Source organism: Oncorhynchus keta, chromosome 20 (assembly GCF_023373465.1).
Source record: "Oncorhynchus keta strain PuntledgeMale-10-30-2019 chromosome 20, Oket_V2, whole genome shotgun sequence".
Taxonomy (NCBI): Eukaryota; Metazoa; Chordata; class Actinopteri; order Salmoniformes; family Salmonidae; genus Oncorhynchus; species Oncorhynchus keta.
This window is the reverse complement of record NC_068440.1, coordinates 27595541-27615032: the sequence shown is the minus strand read 5'-3', so window position 1 is coordinate 27615032 and position 19492 is coordinate 27595541. Positions and strand designations below refer to the sequence as shown.

At 41.5% G+C, this 19492-nt stretch overlaps 2 protein-coding genes across 2 annotated transcripts in view; both read right to left on the bottom strand.

Annotated features, from left to right (window-relative positions):
• Window positions 1-19492, bottom strand: part of LOC118398987 (tax1-binding protein 1 homolog A-like) — a 259070-nt gene that overhangs the window by 168959 nt on the left and 70619 nt on the right.
• On the bottom strand, window positions 384-10567 carry LOC118393650 (zinc finger protein 501-like). Its single transcript, XM_035786544.2, has 2 exons — window positions 10291-10567; window positions 384-1808 (listed from the first exon to the last, which is right to left on the bottom strand). The coding sequence occupies exons 1-2, from the start codon at window positions 10481-10483 to the stop codon at window positions 664-666; spliced, it is 1338 nt and encodes a 445-aa protein (XP_035642437.1). The 5' UTR covers window positions 10484-10567; the 3' UTR covers window positions 384-663.

Genomic DNA, 19492 nt, shown 5'->3' with positions numbered 1-19492 from the left:
AGTGTGGCCTTTTGTCCCCAGCACAAGCTGCACACATGTAATGACCATCCTGTTAGTCAGCTTCTTGATATGCCACAACTATCAAGTGGAGGGACTACCTAGGTAAAGGAGAAATGCTCACTAACAGGGATGTAAATAAATGTGTGCAAAGCATTTGAGAGAAATAAGCTTTGTGTGTGTATGGAATAATTCAGGGATCTTTTTTCCAGCTCATGAAACATATTGCGTTTATATTGTCAGTATAAATCATTTAAAATCATAATAGCTACGAGGTCTACTCTTTTTTTGACATATACTATTCATTTGCACCACACAAACCTCTTTCAATATTGATCTTTTTGCACATACTGTGGTGTTGTGTTCTTCAAATGCATAAAAAATACACAGCAAATGTTTTTATTTTGGGTTTTTTCAAGCATGCCTTTTTATTAGGGCATTGACCAGAATCATTGCACCTATACAGTTTCTGTCCCGTTTAAAACCGCATGTCACAGTTCAAGGTACCCTTCTGACTGGATATGCGTATGTTTTTCAGCTTTTGTACCCTTCTGACTGAAACATTGTTCAAATTCAAATCTAAACAATATTGCTGAAACATGCAATGCACTGAGCAGTGAACAGATTTGTCCCTGTGTGTGTCCTCTTGAGTTCTCCAATCTTCTTTCATGGAGAAGTACTTGCCGCAGCAGTGTGCGTCATCATGTGTTTCTTCAGGGTTACATTGAGCCTAAAGCATTCACCACATTCATGACATCGATACGGTTTCTCTCCTGTGTGAGTCCTTAAGTGCTCGGTCAGTTTTTCCTTTCGGTTAAAGCACTTCCCACAATCTTGGCATTGATGCGGTTTCTCACCTGCATGAACTTGCATGTGGCGATTAAGATTTATAACACCTAGTCCACACACAGGGCACTTGCATGATTTCCCCCCTGTGTGACTCGCCAAATGCGATCTCAGGTTTCCCTGCAGTTTGTAGCATTTGCCACATTGCTTACAGCTGTATGGTTTTGTTCCAGTGTGGGATCTCATATGGTCTGTCAGGTGCTCCTTCCGCGTGTAGCATTTCCCACATACATTGCATTGAAATGGCCTCTCTCCTGTATGGAGCTTCTTGTGACGACTTAAGTGAGATAGAAATGTAAAGCATCTGGCACAGAAAGGGCACTTGTAAGGTTTCTCCCCTGTGTGTATCCTCAGATGATCTATTAGTCTTGTGTTTAGAGCGAAGCATTTACCACAATAATGGCAGCAGTATGGTTTCTCCCGTGTGTGAGTTAACATATGCACGTGTAGGCAATACTTGCGGTTAAAGCACTTACCACAGTCTTTGCACTCAAATGGTTTCTCACCTGTGTGAGTTCTCTTGTGCGTTTTCAAATGACATGGTCTGTCATAGGTTGCTGTGCATTCAGTACAACTGTAGGACCTCTTCCTTGTGTGATCCGTCAATGGCGCAATCAGCTCACTGGTTGTCTTGACCTCAGCGCAGATGTAAGAGCTTTGTCCTTTCTTTAACCGTGTCCTCTTGATTTTTAGAGGCTTTAACTGTGTGAGGGGAGCATAACTGGTTGATTCTGATATTCCGTCATCTTCTTCATCAGGTTTTGTTTGGATCTGTTCTCCTGCAATTGTGGATAGGGAGTCCCTCTTGGTGTTTTTCCCAGTGTGGTGTGAGCCCTGATCACTGTCACTTTCCACACAGGGAATGAAGAACTCTGTGTCCTCTTGATCACTCCAAACCTGCTCAGAGTGCTGCTGGTCAGAGGGAACCTCGTCTTCAGAGACAGTGAGAGTGAGCTGCAGGGGGTCTGGAAGGAAAGACAGGAATTAACTAAGAAAAATCTACACATTTCAATAAATAATCTACCTCCATGACTTGACACTTAACCTGATTTATTAGCTAATGTTAGCATCGCTCACATAGCGTAGATATGACTGATGATGTAGGAGCCAAATAGTTAATTCAATCATTTTATGGTTCAAATCAATAATGAATTTCTGTTTTATGTTTAAATGCCACTAAACAGTTAAAAGGCCTATAGGCTCCAAGGCCAATTGAGAGTGACAGGAATGGCAGCCACAGTCTTTTGACCGTGAGTCCATGCAACCATGCCATCAAATCACATTTTTCAAATCAAATTGTATTTATCACATGTTTCGTAGACAACAGGAGTAGACTAACAATGCTTATGGATCCATTTCCAACAATGCAGAGTTAAAGATTATATATATTTTTTAAAGATACACAGTTGAAGTCGGAAGTTTATATACACTCTGAGGAGGAGGATGGACAAAAATGTATGGCTTGTTTTCGGGTTTCAATCTTCAATAGTTTAAATAATTTAAATGATAGTAATAAATAAAAAAGACGTCAGTTAATTCCAAATGGATATCTAAAACACAATCCAGTCTCTAAAATCAAATATATTTGGGTCAGTATCAATGCGTGACAAAACGTCCGTAACACAGCCTGCACCCACCCGCATTGTGTATGATCAACTCAAATGTAAAAACCTTGCCGGCTTTAAATCTTCAATAGCTCGTCCACAAAGCGTGCCATGACAATGATATACTCTGAATGAAGGGAGGATGGATAACAACCCCCCAAAGTGTGTTGTTGCCCCCCCTTTAAAAAAGTGCTTCTAATTTTCAATAGCTTATACAATTTAAACGAAATTAATAATAAATAAAAACATCAGTTAAATCTAAATGGATAGCAAAATTACACTCCAGACTAACATCAAACAAGTTTGAGTCAGTATCAATGCGTGACGTGATGTCATATCCATAAGACAGCCTACACACGCGTTGTGTAAGAGCTATTGAAGATTGAAATCACAAATTGTATTATGGTGTGGTTTGTTCTCCATCAACTCTGTTTCAGAATATAGTCATGGCATACTTGGTTCAATAGCTATTGATGAGAGAACCGAATATCCAATATAAAACCAATTTTACCTCAGTCCCGTACACTCCTTAAGAGTACATTCTTGGGCTAACTTCCATCAGGGTTGCCATGTTCGCAGTTTTGCCCCCAGTAGCCTTTCACTTTATATGCCATTGTAGGCTACCATTTGATGCAATACATATGTTGAAATCAAATCAAATTTTATTCGTAAAATTTACATACACATGGTTAGCAGATGTTAATGTGAGTGTAGCGAAATGCTTGTGCTTCTAGTTCCGACTATATGCAGTAATATCTAACAAGTAATCTAACAAATTCACAACTACCTTATACACACAAATGTAAAGAGATGAATAGAATATGTACAGTTGAAGTCGGAAGTTTACATACACTTAGGTTGGAGTCATTAAAACTTGTTTTTCAACCACTCCACAAACTTATTGTTAACAAACTATAGTCAGTTAGGACATCTACTTTGTGCATGACAAGTAATTTTTCAAACAATTGTTTACAGACAGATTATTTCACTTATAATTCACTGCATCACAATTACAGTGGGTCAGAAGTTTACATACACTAAGTTGACTGTGCCTTTAAACAGCTTGGAAAATTCCAGAAAATGATGTCATGGCTTTCGAAGCTTCTGATTGGCTAATTGACATCATTTGAGTCAATTGGAGGTGTACTTGTGGATGTATTTCAAGGCCAACCTTCAAAGATAGTGCCTCTTTACTTGACATCATTGGAAAATCTAAAGAAATCAGCCAAGACCTCAGAAAATAATTGTATACCTCCACACGACTGGTTCATCCTTGGGAGCAATTTCCAAACGCCTGAAGGTGACACGTTCAGCTGTACGAACAATAGTACGCAAGTATAAACACCATGGGACCACGCAGCCGTCATAACGCTCAGGAAGGAGACACGTTCTGTCTCCTAGAGATGAACGTACTTTGGTGCGAAAAGTGAAAATCAATCCCAGGACAACAAGCAAAGGACCTTGTGAAGATGCTGGAGGAAACAGGTAGAAAATAATCAATATCCACAGTAAAACAAGTCCTATATCGACATGGAGGATGAAACAAAAATAGAACTGTTTGGCCATAATGTCCATCGTTATGTTTGAAGGAAAAAGGGAGAGGCTTGCAAACCGAAGAACACCATCCCAACCATGAAGCACGGGGGTGGCAGCATCATGTTGTGGGGGTGCTTTGCTGCAGGAGGGACTGGTGCCCTTCACAAAATAGATGGCATCATGAGGAAATAAATCAATCATTATCTTCACTATTATTCCGACATTTCACATTCTTAAAATAAAGTGGTGATCCTAACCGACCTAAAACAGGGAATTTTAACTAGGAATAAATGTCAGGAATTGTGAAAAACTGAGTTTAAATGTATTTGGCTAAGGTGTATGTAAATTTCCGACTTCAACCAATATAAATATATGGATGAGCGATGGCGTGCGGCATAGGCAAGATGCAGTAGATGGTATACAATACAGTATATACAGTGGGGCAAAAACGTATTTCGTCAGCCACCAATTGTGCAAGTTCTCCCACTTAAAAATATGAGAGGCCTGTAATTTTCATCATAGGTACACTTCAACGATGACAGACAAAATTAGAAAAAAAAATCAAGAAAATCACATTGTAGGATTTTTTATGAATTTATTTGCAAATTATGGTGGAAAATAGTATTTGGTCACCTACAAACAAGTAAGATTTCTGGCTCTCACAGACCTGTAACTTCTTCTTTAAGAGGCTCCTCTGTCCTCCACTCGTTACCTGTATTAATGGCACCTGTTTGAACTTGATACCAGTATAAATGACACCTGTCCACAACTTCAAACAGTCACACTCCAAACTCCACTATGGCCAAGACCAAAGAGCTGTCAAAGGACACCAGAAACAAAATTGTAGACCTGCACCAGGCTGGGAAGACTGAATCTGCAATAGGTAAGCAGCTTGGTTTGAAGAAATCAACTGTGGGAGCAATTATTAGGAAATGGAAGACATAAAAGACCACTGATAATCTCCCTCGATCTGGGGCTCCACGCAAGATCTCACCCCGTGGGGTCAAAATGATCACAAGAACGGTGAGCAAAAATCCCAGAACCACACCTAGTGAATGACCTGCAGAGAGCTGGGACCAAAGTAACAAAGCCTACCATCAGTAACACACTACGCCGCCAGGGACTCAAATCCTGCAGTGCCAGACGTGTCTCACTGCTTAAACCAGTACATGTCCAGGCCCGTCTGAAGTTTGCTTGAGAGCATTTGGATGATCTAGAAGAAGATTGGGAGAATGTCAGATGAAACCAAAATATAACTTTTTGGTAAAAACTCAACTCGTCGTGTTTAGAGGACAAAGAATGCTGAGTTGCATCCAAAGAACACCATACCTACTGTGAAGCATGGGGGTGGAAACATCATGCTTTGGGGCTGTTTTTCTGCAAAGGGACCAGGACGACTGATCCGTGTAAAGGAAAGAATGGGGCCATGTATCGTGAGATTTTGAGTGAAAACCTCCTTCCATCAGCAAGGGCATTGAAGATGAAACGTGGCTGGGTCTTTCAGCATGACAATGATCCCAAACACACCACCCGGGCGACGAAGGAGTGGCTTCATAAGAAGAATTTCAAGGTCCTGGAGTGGCCTAGCTAGTCTCCAGATCTCAACCCCATAGAAAATCTTTGGAGGGAGTTGAAAGTCTGTGTTGCCCAGCAACAGCCCCAAAACATCACTGCTCTAGAGGAGATCTGCATGGAGGAATGGGCCAAAATACCAGCAAAAGTGTGTGAAAACCTTGTGTAGACTTACAGAAAACGTTTGACCTCTGTCATTGCCAACAAAGGGTATATAACAAAGTATTGAGATAAACTTTTGTTATTGACCAAATACTTATTTTCCACCATAATTTGCAAATAAATTCATTACAAATCCTACAATGTGATTTTCTGGATTTTTTTTCTCATTTTGTCTATCATAGTTGGAGTGCACCTATGATGAAAATTACAGGCCTCTCTCATCTTTTTAAGTGGGAGAACTTGCACAATTGGTGGCTGACTAAATACTTTTTCCCCCACTGTACATATGACATGAGTAATGTAGGATATGTAAACATGATTAAAGTTGCATTATTTAAAGTGACTAGTGATACCTTTATTAAGTCCCTTAATTTAAGTGGCCAGAGATTTGAGTCTGTATGTAGGCAGCAGCTTCTCTGTGCTAGTGATGGCTGTTAAACAGTCTGATGGCCTTGAGATAGAACCTGTTTTTCAGTCTCTCGTTCTCAGCTTTGCTGCAACTGTACTGACCTCGCTTTCTGGATGATAGTGGGGTGAACAGGCAGTGGCTCGGGTGGTTGTCCTTGATCTTTTTGTCCTTCCTGTGACATCGGGTGCTGTATGTGTCCTGGAGGGCAGGTAGTTTGCCCCCGGTGATGCGTTGTGCAGACCACACCACTCTCTAGAGAGCCCTGCAGTGAAGGGCGGTGCAATTGCAGTACCAGGCGTTGATACAGCCCGACAGGATGCTCTCGATTGTGCATCTGTAAAAGTTTGAGTGTTTTAGATGACAAGACACATTTCTTCAGCTACCTGAGGTTGAAAAGGCGCTGTTGCACCTTCGTCACCACGCTGTCTGTGTGGGTGAACCATTTCAGTTTGTCCGTGATGTGTATGCCGAGGAACTTAAAACTTTCCACCTTCACCTACTGTCCCATCGATGTGGATATGGGGGTGCTCCCTCTGCTGTTTCCTGTAGTCCACGATCATCTCCTTTGTTTTGTTGACGTTGAGTGGGAGGTTATTTTCCTGACACCACACTCCGAGGGCCCTCACCTCCTCCCTGTAGGCCGTCACGTCGTTGTTGGTAATCAGGCCTACCACCGTAGTGTCGTCTGCAAACTTGATGATTGAGTTGGAAGCGTGCATTGCCAAGCAGTCATGGGTGAACAGGGAGTACAGGAGATGGCTGAGAACGCACCCTTGTGGGGCCCCAGTGTTGAGGATCAGCGGGGTGGAGATGTTGGTTCCTACCTTCACCACCTTAGGGAGGCCTGTCAGAAACTCCAGGACCCAGTTGCATAGGGTGGGGTCGATACCCAGGGTCTCGAGCTTAATGACAAGTTTGGAGGGTACTATGGTGTTAAATGCTGAGCTGTAGCCAATGAACAGTATTCTTGCATAAGCATTCCTCTTGTCTAGATGGGATAGGGCAGTGTGATTGCATCGTCAGTGGACCTATTGGGACGGTAGGCAAATTGGAGTGGGTCTAGGGTATCAGGTAGGGTGGGGGTGATATGATCCTTGACTAGTCTCTCAAAGCACTTCATGATGACAGAAGTGATGCAATGGGGCAATAGTAATTTAGTTAAGTTACCTTAGCTATCTTGAGAACAGGAACAATGGTGGCCATCTTGAAGCATGTGGGGACAACAGACTGGGATAGGAATTGGTTGAACATGTCCGTTAACACACCAGCCAGCTGGTCTGCGCATGCTCTTAAGGGATGCCGCCTGAGCTGGCAGCCTTGAGAGGGTTAACACGTTTAAATGTTTTACTCACGTTGGCCGCAGAGAAGGAGAGCCCATAGGCTTTGGTAGCAGGCCGTGTCAGTGGCACGGTATTGTCCTCAAAGAGAGCAAAGAAGTTGTTTAATTTGTCTGGGAGCAAGACGTCGATGTCCTCGACGGGGCTGGTTTTCTTTTTGTAATCAAAGATTGACTGTAGACCCTGCCACATACGTCTCGCGTTTGAGCCGTTGAATTGCGACTCTACTTTGTCTCTATACTGAAGCTTTTTTGATTGCCTTGTGGAGGGAATAGCTACACTGTTTGTATTCGGTCATGATTCCGGTCACCATGCCATGATTAAATGCGGTGGCTAGCACTTTCAGTTTTGCGTGAATGCTACCATTAATCCACGGTTTCTGGTTAGGGAAGGTTTTAATAGTCACAGCGGGTATGACATCTCCTATGCACTTGCTAATAAACTCACTCAATCTTGAAGGGTGGAATCCGATTGGTCAGACCAGCGTTGTATTGATCTGAGCATGGGCATTTCCTGTTTAAGTTATAGGCTGGGAACAACAAAATGTTCATGGCTGTGACTATAATTGAAGAGAATTCTCTTGGAAGATAATGCGTCGGCATTTGATTGTAAGGAATTCTAGGTCAGATGAACAAAAATGGACTTGAGTTCCTGTACGTTGTTGTGATTACACCACGAGTCATTAATCATAAGGCATACACCCCCGCCCTTCTTTTTACTTGAGAGATGTTTGTTTCTGTCGGCACGATGTGTGAAGAACTCGGGTGGCTGTACCGACTCTGACAACGTATCACAAGTGAGCCATGTTTCCGTGAAACAGATAATGTTCCAATCTCTGATGTCTCTCTGGAAGGCAACTCGTGCCCTAATTTTGTCCACCTTGTTATCTAGAGCATTGGCGAGTAATATGCTAGGAAGCGGTGGATGGTGTGCTCGCCTTCTGAGTCTGACCAGTAGGCTGCTCCATCTGCGGGCAAACACGCTGTTTTGGGTCGGTCTCTGGGACAAGATCGCATGTCCAGGGTGGAGATCCGAGCAAAGGATCCGCTTCGGGAAAGATTTATTCCTGGTTGTAATTATGGCAAGTTGACATCGCTTTTATATCCAATAGTTCTTCCCTGCTGTATGTAATAACACTTGCGATTTTCTGGGATAACAATGTAAGAAATAGTACCAAAAAAACCCAACTAATAACTGCATAGTTTTGTAAGGACCTGAATGAAGCGAGGCGACCATCTCTGCCAGCGCCACCATCTCTAAAAATGACTGGAATCATTGCAAATCAATTTGTGCCACTTGCACAAATTGGAGCTGGCAAAAAATAGATTTAAATCATAGCCGATAACTTCAGTGTTTTGTTGTAGTAGCCTTGTGTTATTATGCAATTATTAATGGAAATGTTTAGTTAATCAAATTGGAAATTATCGAAGCTCTATTGCAATTGCCGTCAGTTGTTAGAACGCATTAGAATGACAGTAACAGTCAGTCTGATTAGGCTAGAGGTTAAAAAAAGAAACACTGGCTGTTGTTGACAATCATATTCAGTTCATATACATATTATGAATATTTCATTTAGTGATTGAAATTACAACCCCGTCCTCAGTATCCTATTTCAGTAGGCTAGTGGGTACCAGAAGCATTTCTTAACTCGAAATCGCCAAACTGTTCACGTTGAATAAATTAGTCTGTTAATTTGAACGCATCCAGCTGCTAAATTGTTCAGTTTACATCTTGCCTACATTTTTCCTAGGCTACTGTAGACTATCTGAAATTAGATGTAAGGCCTTTCATTGATTTTAGGCATCTTGCTAAGAAACCATGGAAATGTGAATTTCAATCATAAACCCAGACTTTAGTCTGTAGCCTATGCCTATTGAAATGACAAGTCCATCTTGCAAATGGTCCATTAATAACTGTTTGTAGTCTTAACATTTGGCACATAATGGCACAATTGCCAGAAAGGGCACAATTGCCAGAAAATACACCACCAAATTGTTTTTGTTAAAAAAAATACATTTGTCCAAGTGTTTCTTGCTCAGAGATTGAGAACCACTGTCCAACTTTCATCACTCAAACTCGCTTGTCAGATTTATCTATAGTTATGCACATGCAAAAAGGGATTCAAGCCCTGAATGTTGATTGGCTGAAAGCCGTGGTATATCAGATCATATACCTTGGGTATGACAAAAATGTACTTTTATGTTGGTAACCAGTTTATAATAACAATAAGGCACCCTGGGGTTTATGGTAGCAGCAGTATATGGCTAATATACCACTGCTAACTGCTGTATCAAGGCACTCCGCATTGCCATAAGTTTTAGCAGTGGTATATTGGCCATATACCATACCCCCTAGTGCCTTATTGCTTAATCATAGCAGTCAAACAAGTTAAATCGACATCCATTGATGGAAAATTATCTGTCGAGTTTAATAAGGGCAAATTATATTTTATATTGCAATATATTCAAATTAGTTTATTACGTCATGTAAAGTAAGCAATAATCATTATTTTTGATGAAAACCAAATTTAGCTTCTAACGTAGTTACAAATTACGTTGATATTTCTTCTTAATTGGCTCAATAACATTATGGGGAAATGGTTTATTGTATAAATGTGGCAACTCTCTGTGGGGGGAAAAGGGGCTCGTTTTCAGGCCTTTGGGGCAAGTTAAGTGGTCATTGGGCAATGTTTTTTTAGCTGGACCTGGCAACCCTGACTTCCAACACTCTCCATTGTGCCTAAATCACTAAGAAGGAATGCTCTGGACAAGAGGGTCTGTTAAATGACGCATTTAAAAATGTAATGTAAACATATACATTTGCCTACCTGCTTTATGTAATTTCAGATCGGGATTAAAAACCGAATCCAGCAGCCTCTGCAGGCGTTGATTCTCCTCCTTTGAACGTGACATCTCATCCTGGTACTCTGAAAACGCATTTTCCACTACCACGGATATCTCTACAGCCATTGTTGTTAATCGATCGGAGAGAAACGCTTGCAACAACTGTAATTTTGACATTTTGGATGAAATGTCCGTCTACTTGTTCTATTTTTGTGATTCGGTTAATACGAAGCTTCATCAACGTCTCGTTAGCAACACTTAAATAAGTATTTCCGGGTCACGGAATATCGCCATTTTTCAAAATATAAGTCCCGCACGTCATAGTAGAAAAGTATCAATAACCTGCATTGATTCATGATAAATGAAACATTATTCTGTAAACATTGATTCATATTTAAATTACATTTGCATTAAATGTGGGTTTTAAAACATGTTCCAAGTTGAAATAAATGCCCCAATGTGAATCTCTGTATATGGAATACATATTGACTTAAAGTTCAAAAACTATTCTGGGTGGCACAGTAAAAGTATTGTAGGGAATACTCAGTAGGGTCTGTAGAATGCATATATGGTGCCATTTCATGGGGCTCTGAATAATAAGGAGTGTTGTTGGCCTTTTACTCCACCCATTCCATTAGCCACATAAGATTCTTTGTGCTGGTGTAAAAGTGGATTGGGGAGTATTCTGTACTGTCTGTATAATCCATATATGGTGTAATTTTATGGGGCTCTGAATAATGCAGAGTATTGTTGGACATTTACTGTGGTCAAAGAGCATAAATGGGGTGCCTGTGTAACGGATGTGAAACGGCTAGCTTAGTTAGCGGTGGTGCACGCTAAATAGCGTTTCAATCGGTAACGCCACTTGCTCTGAGACCTTGAAGTAGTAGTTCCCCTTGCTCTGCAAGGGCCGCGGCTTTTGTGGAGCGATGGGTAATGATGCTTCGTGGGTGACTGTTGTTAATGTGTGCAGAGGGTCCCTGGGTCGCCCGAGGGGACGCGCTAAAGTTATACTGCTACACCTGGACACTATACGGTACAAGCTGAAGGCAAAGCGCCCCAAGAACAAGCAGGAACAAGCTAGCCTTAAAAATTGTCAAAGACTCCAGCCACCCTAGTCATAGACTGTTCTCTCTGCTACCACACTGCAAGTGGTACTGGAGGGCTTGACTTACCCAGTGATTTTACCCACGCACCGCCAAGACCAATAGGAACTCTCATTTGCAACTGTTGGACTAATGATTACACATGCAAGGCGGTATTGAATGTGTCACTGTCTGTCACCTTGATTACTCAAGATTCTCTTTCGGCCTGTGTACCTACGTTGTAAACCTTCATTCATGGGCTGAATGAAAAATTAGGTTGTAGCAACCTCATGACGGGTACATGGAAAATGTAGTAGCCTAAACCTATCGATGTTACATTGAGCTGGGCAAATGAATGACAGTCATCCAATATGCTGTAATAGAAATAAGCCCAAGCTCATAAAAAAAGTATCATCCTCACTCATTTTCAACGGCACGACCGCCACTAAAGTGACTTGCATTGTGGCCAATGTAATGGGCATAGTAAAAGGCCAGCAACACACTGTATTATTCAGAGCCCCATGAAGTGAAACCATATATAGATTCTACAAACCCTACTGAGTACTCCCCGTTTTTCCCGTACAGTGCTATATTTGTGCCATATTGTCACGCCCTGGCCTTAGTATTTTGTGTTTTCTTTATTATTTTGGTCAGGCCAGGGTGTGACATGGATATTTATGTGGTGTGTTTTGTCTAAGTTTTTTTTGTAGGTTATGGAATTGTGGTTTAGTGAAGTAGTCTAGGTAAGTCTATGGTTGCCTAGAGTGGTTCTCAATCAGAGGCAGGTGTTTATCGTTGTCTCTGATTGGGAACCATATTTAGGCAGCCATATTCTTTGAGTGTTTTGTGGGTGATTGTTCCGGTCTCTGTGTTTGTTGCACCAGATAGGGCTGTGTCGGTTTTTCACGGTACGTTTTTTGTAATTGTTCGTCATCATCTTTATTAAAGATGTATAAAGATAAACACGCTGCATTTTGGTCCTCCTCTCTTTCACCGGAAGAAAACCGTAACGCATATAGTGACCAGGCACTTCATTTTAAGACATTTGACCACAGTAGAAGTCCAGCAACGCTTCCCATGGCCTAGTTTTTTGTTCAAACTCATCTGATTTGTATTCTAGGGACTCTAGTGAGTAGACTGGACCCTTGCTTCATGGACACACAATCTATTGTTTTTCCTGTACAATGCAATTTGTTTGTGCAATTCAACAAAAGTACAGTAAGACTTTTCATAAACATTACATTTAAAAATTGCATCATTGAACAATAGCACCAGTAAATAAACAAGAATCATACAATCAAAATAATGATTTATTAAAACAAATATGAATGGTATATTTTTTACCAGCAGGCTTTTATTATGCCTTGATCACACTTAGAGCATTATTGCGCAAAATGGAACGCAGCATCTGGATATGTGTGCAACAAAAGTTCAACATTTAACTTCTGATACCATTTCTGTCAAGCCGTCTACTCATACTTTGACACGTAAGTTCGATAAATCCAAGGTATGCACCACACAGAACACACTGTGACTGCCTTTGCAACGCAATGATGCAAGGCAAACGCAGCGTTCCATTGGAAATTAATGTAATTCTGGTGTACCAAAATGCAATGAGGCTGTCGGTGTGATAGAGGGGCAACGCCTTGTTCACACCGATAGTGCTAAATAGTACACAGCAAATCTGGATATGTGTGCAACAAAAGTTCAACATTCACCTTCTGCTACAGAAAATAGTGACGACATAGAGGGATGCCTCGCTTCTAGTCCTTAGGAAACTTTGCAGTATTTCAATTTTTATGTATTATTTCTTACATTGTTAGCCCAGAAAATCTGAAGTGTTATTACATACAGCCGGGAATAACTATTGGATATCAGAGCGATGTTAACTTACCAGCACTATGACCAGGAATACGACTTTCCCGAAGCGGATCCTTTGTCCGCACCACCCAGGGCATTTGAACTGATTCCAGATGCAAACCCAAAACAACACCGCCAGTGGAAAGGGAGTCAGAGTATATTACTTGCTAATGTCCAGTCCCTAGATAACAAATTGGACGAAATCAGGGGAAGGTTTGCTTTCCAGAGAGACATCAGGGATTGTAACATACTCTGTTTCACGGAAACATGGCTCTCTAGTGATATGCTCAGTGCATCGCGCTGACAGGAATAAACATCTTTCCGGGAAGAAGGGCGGGAGAGTATGTTTCATGATTAATGACTCATGGTGTAATTGTAACAACATACAGGAACTCAAGTCCTTTTGTTCACCTGACCTAGAATTCCTCACAATCAAATTATCATTATCTCCCAAGATCATTTTCTTTGGTTATTATCACAGCTGTGTATATCTCCGCCTCAAGCCGATACCATGATGGCCCTTAAGGAACTTCACTGGACTTTATGCAAACTGGAAACCATATATCCTGAGGCTGCTTCTATTGAAGCTGGGGATTTTAACAAAGCAAATTTGAGGAAAAGGCAACCTAAATTCTAACAGCATATTGACTGTAGCGCTGGAAAAACACTGGACCATCATTACACTGACTTCTGTGATGCATATAAGGCCCTCCCCTGTCCCCATTCGGCAAATCTGACCATGACTCCATTTTGCTCCTCCCTTCTTCTAGGCAGAAACTCAAACAGGAAGTACCCGTGCTAAGGACTATTCAACGCTGGTCTGACCAATTGGAATCCACGCTTCAAGATTGTTTTGATCACGCGGACGGGGATATGTTCCGGGTAGCCTCAGAGAATAATATCGGCGTATATGCTGATTCACTGGGTGAGTTTTATAAGGAAGTGTATAGGAGATATTGTACCCACTGTGGCCATTAAAACCTACCCTAACCGTGGATAGAGGGCAGCATTCACACAAAACTGAAAGCGCGTACCACCGCTTTTAACCATGGCAAGGCGACTGGGAATATGGCAGAATACAAACAGTAGTTATTCCCCCCACAAGCAAAATGTCAGTATATATTTTTCCATTATTTAACTAGGCAAGTGAGTTAAGAACAAATTCTTATTTTCTATGATGGCCTAGGAACAGTGGGTTAACTGATTTTTAACCTGCCGCCCCAGGTAGCCTGGTGGTTAGAGACAAAGTGAAGTCGCAATTCAATGGCTCAGACACGAGACGTATGTGGCAGGGTCTACAGATAATCAGGACTACAAAAGGAAAACCAGCCACGTTTAAATGTCGGACTCATGTCGGCCACGGAGAAGGAGCGCCCACAGTCCTTGGTAGCGGGCCACGTCGGTGGCACTGTAGGATCCTCAAAGTGGGCAAAAAAGGTGTTTAGTTTATCTGGAAGCAAGACTTCCACGACGACCGACAACACAGTTCATCTTTCAATCACCCACGTGGGTATAACCAATGAGGAGATGGCATGTGGATATCTGCTTCTATAAACCAATGGGAGATGGGAGAGGCAGGACTTGCAGTGGAATCTGGCCTTGGCAACGCAGACGCTCGTTGACACATGTGAGCAGTGTAGGTGCAATAATTGAATAATATAGATTTCTAAACTTATTTTGCAACGGTCGCACATGCGAGTGGTGTAGTCAGGGTATTAGCCTTTGCCACTCTGACATTGCTCATCCATAAATGTATGTATTATTATTCCATTCCTTACTTAGATTTGTGTGTATTATGTATTTGTTGTGGAATCGTTAGATATTACTTTTTAGATATTGCTGCACTGTCGGAAATTTTGCTACATTTGCAATAACATCTGCTAACCATGTGTATGTGACCAATAAAATTGTATTTAATTTGATTTGCTTCAACATTCACCTTCTGCTACCATTTCTGTCAAGCTGTCTACGCATACAGTTTGACGGAACGCACTGCAACTGCTTCTGCAACGGAATGCTGCAAGGAAAATGTAGCGTTTCATTGGAAATGAATGTAATTCTGGCGTACTAAAATGAAAAACACTGTCAGTGTGTTCGAAGCGTAAGGAAGACACTGGTGTGTTCATGCAGGAACCAATGGGTTCTCGATGTGGGGCGTTAATGCAGGAACCAATGAGATGCTGTATCATAAACAGAGCTTTCACAGCGGACTTTTATTTTAGAGGTTACATCCAAAAACCGGAAGTAAATGTTTTGTTTATATGTTTTTTATTTAAAATACCAGGTCAACAATTTACATTGTTACATCATTCAAAACAGAACGCAGGTATTAACAATAAAATACTAAAACATACAAAAAATATAAATGAAATAATAAAAAAATCAACTATTCTAGTGCAATTGTAACCACTCTGAAAAAATCATATTATAATGATTCAGGAAAATGTTATTCTTGCTGTTATTCACTAGGGTTAATGTTTTAATAAGATAGGTAAATTCAAATATGTGTAATTTTTGTATAGTATTTTGGAATTTTTGTTTCTGTATAAAGTATTTGGGAACAAGAATAAAACAGGGAAACAGAAATGTTGTTACCGCCACCTTCTGTACTAGAGAAGGAGCGCATGTAAACTGATTGAAACGTGCCTATCATCACCATTGCGGAGCTCCATAAACGTGTTCGCCCCACGGGAATTCAAATGTGTAGGCTAATACAGTAAGGTTACTGATATATTTGAAAGCGGTTCTAGTTTTACAACGGGAACCTCAGGCACGAGAGAGACAAATAGAGAGAGCGAGAAAGAGTGAACTTTCAAAGTTGGCCTACTCACCGAGTATTCTACGGGGAGGTCCATTATTGACGAGAAAATATAAATAGAGGTAAGCCTACATTTCCCCTGGCAATATTGCTATTTTCAGCCAATTTATAGATTACAGACCTAGCTAACATACTAATTGATGCTAATGTGCTGTGCAAACTATTTTAATTGTATATTTCCAGAACTATTTTCTTTTACACACACAGAATAACCATTTATTATTATAACTGCAACTTGTAATACCTTTTGGGAAGAGTTTTGAATACATGGTCATGGAAACAAGCAATTTCTTATCATGACAACATCTTCAAAATCACACCAACGTCCCTTAGGAGAGTTAGTATTATAGTGCTGTCTTTCCTTCACATAGGCTACTTAGGGTTACTAATTTACTAATTCAATATTTATCCAATTCCGTAGCAACCACGTGATGATTAAAATGTATCTCCTCGTGTTTAAAAAAAAAAAATCAAAATCAAATGTTATTTGTCACATACACCGAGTACAAGTGTAGACCTTACCGTGAACTGCTTACTTACAAGCCCTTAACGAACAATGCAGTTTTATGAAACTAAAGTAAAAAATAAAAGAAACACAATAAAATAACGAAAATGAGGCTATATACAGAGGGTACCTGTGGAGTGAGGAACGAGAAAGGGTGTCAGAGAGAAACGTTCCCCTGGTTCCAGATAAAATACAGAAATAAACTTTCCCTAGAGAATAACATTTCAGAATTCCAAGCATTCCTGGAGCTGTTCCCTCCCTTGCATTGACTTTCCTTCTTTTGGAAGAGGAACATTGAGCCCCACTGACTGCCCAACTCATACCCACAGATAAAGGCAGGCTGATCAGCACTACAGTACAATTTCATCATAGGACAAGAATACTTTATGTGGTCTTATAGGCTGGTATAGGAATGTAGGATGTTTTCTATTACTAAATGTGTTAACTTCCATCTCTACAGTGAATTCGGAAAGTATTCAGACCCCTTCACTTTTTCCACATTTTGTTACGTTACAGCCTTATTCTAAAACTGATTCAATGTTTCCCCCCCCCCCCTCAATCTACACACAATACCCCGTAATGATAAAGTGAACACAGTTTTTTAGACATTTTAGCAAATGTATTAAAAATAAAAAAACAAATTTATGTAAGTATTCAGACCCTTTGCTATGAAACTCAAAATTGAGCTCAGGTGCATTCTGTTTCCATTGATCATCATTGAGATGTTTCTATAACTTGATTGGATTCCACCTGTGGTAAATTAAATTGATTGGACATGATTTGGAAAGGCACACACCTGTCTATATAAGGTCTCACAGTTGACAGTGCATGTCAGAGCAAAAACCAAGACATGACGTCGAAGGAATTGTCCGTGGAGCTCCGAGACAGGATTTGTGTCGGCATAGATTTGGGGGTGAGTACCAAAAAATTTCTGCAGCATTGACGACCCCGAAGAACAGTGGCCTCCATCATTCAACGTTGTCCTAGAGCTGGCCGTCCGGCCAAATTGAGCAATCGGGGGTGAAGGGCCTTGGTCAGAGAGGTTACCAAGAACCCGATGGGCACTCTGACAGAGCTCCAGAGTTCCTCCGTGGATATGGGAAAACCTTCCAGAAGGACAACCATCTTTGCAGCACTCCACCAATCAGGCCTTTATGGTCGAGTGGCCAGACGGAAGCCACTCCTCAGTAAAAGGCACATGACAGCCCGCTTGGAGTTTGCCAAAAGGCACCTAAAGACTCAGACCATGAGAAACAAGATTCTCTGGTCTGATGAAACCAAGATAGAACTCTTTGGCCTGATAGATAGAACTCTTTGGCCTGATAGATAGAACTCTTTGGCCTGATAGATAGAACTCTTTGGCCTGATAGATAGAACTCTTTGGCCTGATAGATAGAACTCTTTGGCCTGATAGATAGAACTCTTTGGCCTGATAGATAGAACTCTTTGGCCTGATAGATAGAACTCTTTGGCCAAGTGTCACGTCTGGAGGAAACCTGGCACCATTCCTACGGTGAAGAATAGATGCGGCAGCATCATGCTGTGGGGATGTTTTTCAGCGGCAGTGATTGGGAGACTAGGCAGAATTGAGGGAAAGATGAACGGAGCAAAGTACAGAGAGATCCTTGATGAAAACCTGCTCCAGAGTGCTCAGGACCTCAGACTGGGGCAAAGGTTCACCTTCCAACAGGACAACGACCCTAAGCACACGGTCAAGACAACACAACACGGGAGTGGCTTCGCAACAATGTCCTTGAGTGGCCCAGCCAGGACTTGAACCCGATCGAACATCTCTGGAGAGACCTGAAAATAGCTGTGCAGCAACGCTCCCTATCCAACCTGACAGAGCTTGAGAGGATCTGCAGAGAAGAATGGGAGAAACTCCCCAAATACAGGTGTGCCAAGCTTGTAGCGTCATACCCAAGAAGACTCAAGGCTGTAATCTCTGCCAAAGGTGCTTCAACAAAGTACAATTAAAAAAATTAATAACAATTAAAAATTCATGTTTTTTTACTTTGACATTGTGTGTAGATTGAGGGGAAAAAACAATTGAATACATGTTTTAATAACCTTTTATTTAACTAGGCAAGTCAGTTAAGAACAAATTCTTATTTACAATGATGGCCTACCGGGCCTATCGTTGTTCTGCCTTGTTCAGGGGTAGAACAACAGGTTTTTACCTTGTCAGCTCGGGGATTTGAGCCAGCAACCTTTCGGTTACTGGCCCAACCTTCTAACCACTGGGCTACATGCCACCCCAAAAAGTCAAGTGGTCTGAATACTTTCCAAATGCATTGTATTTCATGACAACCAACCGAGGACCATCAAAGTGACTTATCATTCATATGGATATATTTCTCGTTGTTGTACATTGCAGCAATATGCTTACAGTACGTGAACATGTTTGTGTTTTGCCAATGCAGAGCTTAGTAAACATAGCGAGAGCACAGACACAGCCTCCTCCATATGCTCGCCCACACCTCAACAGTCCAATGCAGAGCTTAGTAAACATAGCGAGAGCACAGACACAGCCTCCTCCATATGCTCGCCCACACCTCAACAGTCCAATGCAGGGCTTAGTAAACATAGCGAGAGCACAGACACAGCCTCCTCCATATGCTCGCCCACACCTCAACAGTCCAATGCAGAGCTTAGTAAACATAGCGAGAGCACAGACACAGCCTCCTCCATATGCTCGCCCACACCTCAACAGTCCAATGCAGAGCTTAGTAAACATAGCGAGAGCACAGACACAGCCTCCTCCATATGCTCGCCCACACCTCAACAGTCCAATGCAGAGCTTAGTAAACATAGCGAGAGCACAGACACAGCCTCCTCCATATGCTCGCCCACACCTCAACAGTCCAATGCAGAGCTTAGTAAACATAGCGAGAGCACAGACACAGCCTCCTCCATAT

What these genes read in the sequence shown, in the direction of transcription:
- LOC118393650 (XM_035786544.2), bottom strand. Translation starts at nt 10,483, where the DNA reads ATGTCAAAATTACAGTTGTTGCAAGCGTTTCTCTCCGATCGATTAACA. An exon ending in TCTGAAATTACATAAAGCAG is followed by an intron (nt 1,809 to 10,290) that starts GTAGGCAAATGT and finishes CTTTCCTTCCAG; the next exon opens with ACCCCCTGCAGCTCACTCTC.